This window comes from Alligator sinensis, unplaced genomic scaffold (assembly GCF_000455745.1).
Source record: "Alligator sinensis unplaced genomic scaffold, ASM45574v1 scaffold444_1, whole genome shotgun sequence".
NCBI classification, from domain to species: Eukaryota; Metazoa; Chordata; order Crocodylia; family Alligatoridae; genus Alligator; species Alligator sinensis.
The window spans coordinates 3,073,997-3,080,930 of record NW_005841886.1 but is presented as its reverse complement, the minus strand read 5'-3'; the positions used below and the strand labels follow the sequence as shown (position 1 = coordinate 3,080,930).

Here is a 6,934-nt window from a genome sequence, read left to right as displayed (position 1 = left end):
ACACACACACACACACACACACACACACACACACACACACACACACACACACACAGTCTCTCCCTCCCTCACTGCGCGCATGTACACACTCACACTGGCCCTGGTGTACCGGTATGGGCCCTGTGCTCCCATGGTCTGCCCACATGGTGCTGGAGGCTGGTGGGCAGGCAGGGAAGCAGTGAAAGCTGCAGCAGGCAGAGGCTTCTGGTTGGGAGAGGAGCAGGGCTAGGAGGGGGCTGGGCTGGGCTGGGCTGGGCTGGCCTTCCTTCTGGGTCCTGCTGCCCCTGGCTCCTGTCATCTTTGACAGGCAGCAAGGAGCAAATAAGTATACATTTTCTAAATTTTTTAATTTTTTTTAGGGGCCCCACAGCCTGGATAGAATTGTCTGGCAGGCCGGATCCAGCCCACAGGCCATATTTTGCCTGCCCCTGTTATAGGATATACCAACTTTGCTATTACTCCAACGAGTAATTTAAAATATCCAAAAACAGCCTCCCCCCAAACCCGATCTTCCTATTACTGAACCAGCCAGGCTGCCTTTATATCCTTTATCAGGGTAAGCAGTTTTCTGCACATAACTGCATGTTTTTCCCCCAACCCATCCCCCCCCTTTCACATTTGACTTTTTATTCTTAAACCAATTCAAATGTGCTTGTAGGAGAGCAGGAAAACAACTTTTTGGTACAAAAGACTACTACTCAGAGAAGGCAGAACACAGCTATGTTAAATAGACAACAAACAAAAATCTACATTATTTTGATCCGTGTGTGCCAGGACTGTTGACCAAGGTTTCACCTCTGGTGGGGTCATGTGTAGTAACAGTGATTGATTGATTGACTGATTTATTATGTGGATAGTAGTGCTCTTAACTGCTATAATACTACTCAGTCCACAGGAGGGGCAAATTTATTACTCCTAATCTGGACTACAAATGAATCAAAAGCCTAAAAATGCAAACTTTGTCATTTTATAAAGGACAATCAATCACTTGAGTCCCATTACCTCATCTTTCAGATTCCTGTGGAAGAAATGTGTTATGTAGGACTTCTTTAGCACTGAGTTCCCTTATATATACACACACCATATTTACTCAAATACAAGATGACCCCCCCCCCCCAGTAATTAGATTCTATATATGGAAAAAATAATTAATTGTATCAAGGCCCTCAATCATCTATTTCCTTCTTCCCAGATTTGTAGCTTTACCCATTTCAAACCTCATAACAGAAGACACATGCACTAATTGTCAACTGGGCTGAAATTATCTGTACAGAGAAGGACAAATGCATAAAACTTTACCTAGCAAACTCAAAGTATTACAGTTCTGCCAGTTTCTTCTCCCATTTAGAATTACTTGATGAGTAGAGGGAGAGTCACTGTTTTAAGGATTTGGTTCTCTTTTAAATACGTGCCTCATTCCAGAAACATTATTAGACTACTAGCGAATTGCAATGATGGGGAGTGGTGGCCGGGAAGGGATGGAGTACTGTGTGCCCACTGCCTCCCAGGACCAGGGGAGGGGGAAAGCTTGCACACAGCAGCCACTGCCACCAGCCTGTGCTGCTGTCACTCTGTGTCCAGCTGCATGCTAACACCCCCACCGGCGATCTGTCTGGGTGTCTGCCTGTGCAGACCATTCTGATCTATTGTTTCAGTAAGCATTGTGATTGCCTGCTGAGACAACCAATCAGAGTGCTCCGAGAATGTTATGGACAGACAGATAGATTAAGTCCTTATATATACAGAATTTAAAAGTGGAGTGGGGTGTAGTAAAAAAAAGACCTCACAATTTCTAACCTGCTTTCACATGGACACTTGTTTAGATGTTGCTTAAACTGACCAAAATACTATACAAAAATCACTGAGTATGTTTTAGAGGTTTCTGTATATGAGCTATTGTTAGGTGCATATCAGAGTAAAGTTAGCTGCATTTATGATAATCCTTGGGGATTAAGGACTCCTGAATTGCCAGTGTATGTAATATGACAGCTTCCTAAAAAACCCTACAGAACAACAGCAGAATGGAAAGGGGTTACTTACTTGCTGAGGTCCACGCAACACTTTGCAAGCAAATATTTACATTGTGGGGTGGTACAGCTGTGTCCCTTCAGAAGCCTGTATGCCTTATATGCCTTTCCTGAGCGATAGTAACACGTTGCCAATAAAAACAGCGCCTCTTCTGAATGTACTAGAAAGAAAGAAAAACAAAACAAACAAAAACATCATTGTCATTTGATCAGTCTGTTTTTTGGTATAAGCAGCAAAAAGTGTAACTCCTGGTGTCAAGGGGGAAAAACCCATGACAGATTCAATTAAGTTTCCTAGCCACAGCGTAAAGGATTTGTGCATTATGTGACCCTATAAATAAGACTTGTCCAAGCTACTATATTCAGAAAAAACACGAATATTTTAATCTACCCTATCTACACAAGTCTTGAAAAGCACCAGAGTGCCATTTTAAGCACAATAAAACAGTAATTCTACTGCAAGTCACAGATCAGGAAGGACTGCATCATATCCTTAAGTGCGCACTATTTTTTTCTAGATGCATCTCAATTTAGGTATTTAAGAGTGCAGTTTTCCTATCAAGCAATAGGAGACACTATAGTAAGGTAGACCGATTTAAAGTCAAAATGACTTAAAAATCACCAGTACACTCACACCACACACTTATTTAGTTATTATATAAATAAAAAAGTAAGCAGGAAACCTGTGTTTAAATAGCTGATTCTGGGGAAATTAAAACAGATGCTAAACAAGATATAGAATAATTACTTCTCACTGGTTAATATAACTACTAACATATGTTGATTTTCAACCAAATATAGCCTGCCTATAATTTGGTCCTTTCTGGTAATAAGGCGGCTGTACAACAGTTAATATATTAAAAGATTGTTTCACGTTCATATGATAGAAAGTGGTAAATTACTATGCATTTAAGTTTTGTTTTCACTTTTAATTTGCATCCAATTATATTTAGATGGAAAATGGTATTCAACTAAAAATATCTAAAATTAGGATTTTTAAAGATCAGAGATATACTAAACAAATAAACAAAAGTTTACTAAAACAAGTTAGTTTTTAAATATTCCCTTTCATGTTTACCATAGTTAATAAATGCAGACCTGAAAAATGGCTATTGTTTCTGGTCATCAAAAGACAGGTGCCCAAGCCCTTAGGCATTTTATTTCCCTCTGAAATCATGGGGAAGTAGTGCCTTTTGAAAATTCCACTGGGTAGCTAAATATTTTTAGAAAACCTGACCTCAGGTCAGTCCAGATTTTAGAATTAGGAGGTAGTATGTACAGCAGAACAAATGCTGGCGTGCATACATGCATGCACATACACACAGCAACACGCTATCCACTGTAACACTGATACACCTTGAATTAGTCTCAGAAGCTAATAGTGTCTTCTCCTCCGCACCTGTCATTCTGTATGCAGTTTAAAAAAAAAAAGCAGTACCCTTTGAGTAAAAAAATTAAAGGAGGGCTCACCATACATAACATTTTAAATTCACTTTGAAATTAGAGAAAGTTTAGGCCTTAACGTGGTTATAATTTTTAATCTGAAGTTCTGACTGATTTTAAAAACAAAAAAGATTAACACACATTTTTCTTTAAAGAGTAAGTCAAAAAACCTTCTGCTAGGGACTGCCTAACTGGCAGCAACTCCAAGGGATCCAGGCTCCCTTTCCAGCTCCATTTTCTGTCTCCACCCCATGGAGCAGTGCAGTGCTGTGTGGCATGGAACAACACACACTACACCCTGGGGCTCCTGCACAGCCTGGAGAGCTGAGGGTAAGGCTAGGGCACTCACATGGCATGCAGCCCAGGGAGCCTGTGGCCTGTGCTAGTGCAGCCCGCAGACTCCAGCCGCTTAGAATTCGGACAGCCCCTATCCCTGAAGTTAACAGAGCAATTGCTTAAAAAGGTTAAGCTGGTAAATGACAGGGCACCCATTGTGAAGTGATATAACTAGTCTCTAGTCTAGCTAAACAGGGTCCCATTATAAACACTTGACAAGTACATGTCCATCAGAAAATTCAAAGTTACCCAGAGAAGTCACTGGGGAACCAATGGAGCTCAAGGACCAGCAATAGCAATTCTGGTGTAAAAACTTTTCAGGCTCCTACCTTGAGGAACAACTCGTACTGTTGGAACAGGCTGAAAAGTGAATGAAGTCAGTTTTACTAGAACAGTTGTGTAGTCTTATTAGCAGGAGCCAAGGCATGGTTCTGCTGCCCAGATGGTGCAGTATGTTTAACTGTAAACTTCCCAAAATCTGAGCTAAAGTAGCTGCTATTATTTATGTCTGCTACATGAAGACATGAAATTGGATCTCTTCTGTAGGGAAGCATCATGTACAGAACTAAACAGAAAACATTTGGGCAAGATTCTAGACAGGGATGTCTACTCAGTCCCAAAGGGACAGGGAAGGAAGGTACTCCCCGTGAATCAGCAGCTAGTATTGCGCTGAGGACAGGCAGCTCTATTTTTCCCTGATATCACTCCTGTCCTTCCACTAATTAAGTCTCTGCAGAAAATCAGTACTTCAAAAGGCACAATTTCCCTTATATTTGTTGGTTATCAGATTCCAACAGCAATTAAGAGTTAAGTACCGAGATAGATAGGCTTAAGCCAGCTCTCTGCAAATTGAAAACATTTAAACCTTAAAGGTACAGCAGATTACTATCCGGCCCTATTCCAACTACAGTTAGAATATCAGCAAACACCCAAGGTTATTGCAGAAATTATCAAAAAATTTAACTCTGTGTTGCTAGGCCATGATCAGTCAGTCCATCCAGCTGTTTTATATGTAGATATTTTAATTTCTAATAATATATAAAATAGTGTATTCAGATCACTCTCTCCATTTGATACATGGCTTTGTACATGTCCTTTAACAGCATCTGAAGTGAGCTTGAAGTTGAAGCCACAGCAAGAGTGGCTCACCTTTAATTCAGGCAATGCGCTAAAAATTAAACAGTTGTGAACCACCTAGATATGAAGGATCCAGACTCTACTGATCCATGAACAACTGATTATATATAGGCATGACAACCATTTTCTATGCATTCCCAAACAACATCACTTCAGCCACGACTTTTACAGCGAACAGTTCTCACCAAGCTGCCCATAAAATGTGGTTACTTTTATTCAGCCACTTTAGAACCAAGCAGTACGAGTAATTTTAAACATGTATTACCCCATGCTTTCTTTCAACACTATAAATTCACTTGCAATTAGGTTGCTTCTTTACCTGTACTGTTAGGTCCCTCTGAACTAAACTTAATCTTTAGTTTTGATTAATCTGAAGTTATGTTATCAGTAACATTTGTCATCCTGCTACTTACCCCCTTTAAGAGATCATAATAAGCATTTTGTTGTAGACCCTTGGGGCATCTCCCTCAGCATTCTGCCTTATTGAAATGGACCATTTATTCCAAAGTCATTTTCTACCTATTGTTTTCTAGGAAGTAATAAAACTAGGAGCTAAAGAGAACATGAGATGTCAGTAATCTTTACTAAGAACACAGTGAAAAATCTTTTGAAAGTCCAAGTAAACTGAGATGAACAGCATCACATTTATCTTTTATTTTGGCACGCCTGGAAAGTGAGACGCATTTGATTTTCTTTTCCTTCTAGTTATTCCCTATCAGGCTCCTCTGGCTGTTTATAATTCTTCTTGAAATTTAAGACAAATAATTAAATCAGAATTTTGATACTGAAATGATGGCAGCTTTTGTAGTTCCTAGTATTAGGTTATAGTAGCAGAGTGCTTAAGGTGTCTTCCTTCAAAATCCTCTTCACAGAGGTTTTTGGCTTCTTTGACCATGGGGTGGTGTTCCAAGAAGATGGACTCCTGGGAAGAGATGGGATCCACTTGATGAAGAGAGGGAAGAGTGTCTTCATACAGGCTTACTAACCTAGCGAGGACGGCTTGAAACTACTTTCACCAAGGGATGGAGGAAAAAACGTGGAATTAAGTAGAGCCTGGGGACCTGGATAGAAGATAAGTAACGGAAAGCAATAACAAAAGCCTTAGCAATGTTCACAGGGAAAGGATAGGACTCTCAGTCAGATACTGAAAATGTTTACACACTAACGTGAGAAATATGGGGAATAAACAGGAAGAATATCAGGTTGTAGTACAAACACAGAATGGATATTAACTGGGATTACAAAGACGCACATGATTGCAGTAATACCATAGATAGAGGTGCACCGATATATCAGTTGCATATCGGATCTACGCTGATAAAAGGAAAGTTAACATCATCAGCAATCGGCTTTTTTTGGCCAGTGTTGCCAATAACGTAACCGATAAATACTGCGAGCATGCACGCAGCCGCAGCATGCATGAGCTGTAGCATGCACGTGACCAGGAATCCAGCTGGGCAGCATGGAGAGCAGCATCGGGCTGATAAGTCTACAGGAGGAAAGGGATGTGGGGGGAGAGGGGCAGATTGCAACCCGCATGGTGAGGGAGGGGGCAGGGGCAGATGCTGCCCAGCCAGGGCAGTGAATCCTACCCTGGGAGCAGGATGGAGCTATAGGCAGCTGGTTGAGGGGGTCACAGGTAGGTGGGGAGGGGAGGCAGCTTCCCACTGCTGTGAGCACCCCTGGGGAAGGCACAGGGGGCATGTGCCTCCCGGATTAGTGGGCAGGATAATGGCAGGCTGCCTGCTGAGGCTCCAGTCTAGGGACAGCGCTGGCCTCTTCCTGGGAGGGCCCTGGGAGCAGGATGGAGCTATAGGCAGCTGGTTGAGGGGGTCACAGGTAGGTGGGGAGGGGAGGCAGCTTCCCACTGCTGTGAGCACCCCTGGGGAAGGCACAGGGGGCATGTGCCTCCCGGATTAGTGGGCAGGATAATGGCAGGCTGCCTGCTGAGGCTCCAGTCTAGGGACAGCGCTGGCCTCTTCCTGGGAGGG

The 6,934-nt window shown here is 42.1% G+C and overlaps 1 protein-coding gene across 5 annotated transcripts in view; it reads right to left on the bottom strand.

Annotated features, from left to right (window-relative positions):
* Positions 1-6,934, bottom strand: part of CDC27 (cell division cycle 27) — an 81,865-nt gene that overhangs the window by 47,327 nt on the left and 27,604 nt on the right. For all 5 annotated transcript variants that reach the window (XM_006017840.3, XM_006017841.3, XM_006017842.3 and 2 more), the window contains exon 3: positions 2,041-2,188. In XM_006017840.3, coding sequence (XP_006017902.1) covers positions 2,041-2,188 — 148 coding nt within the window. The remainder of the gene's footprint in view (positions 1-2,040; positions 2,189-6,934) is intronic.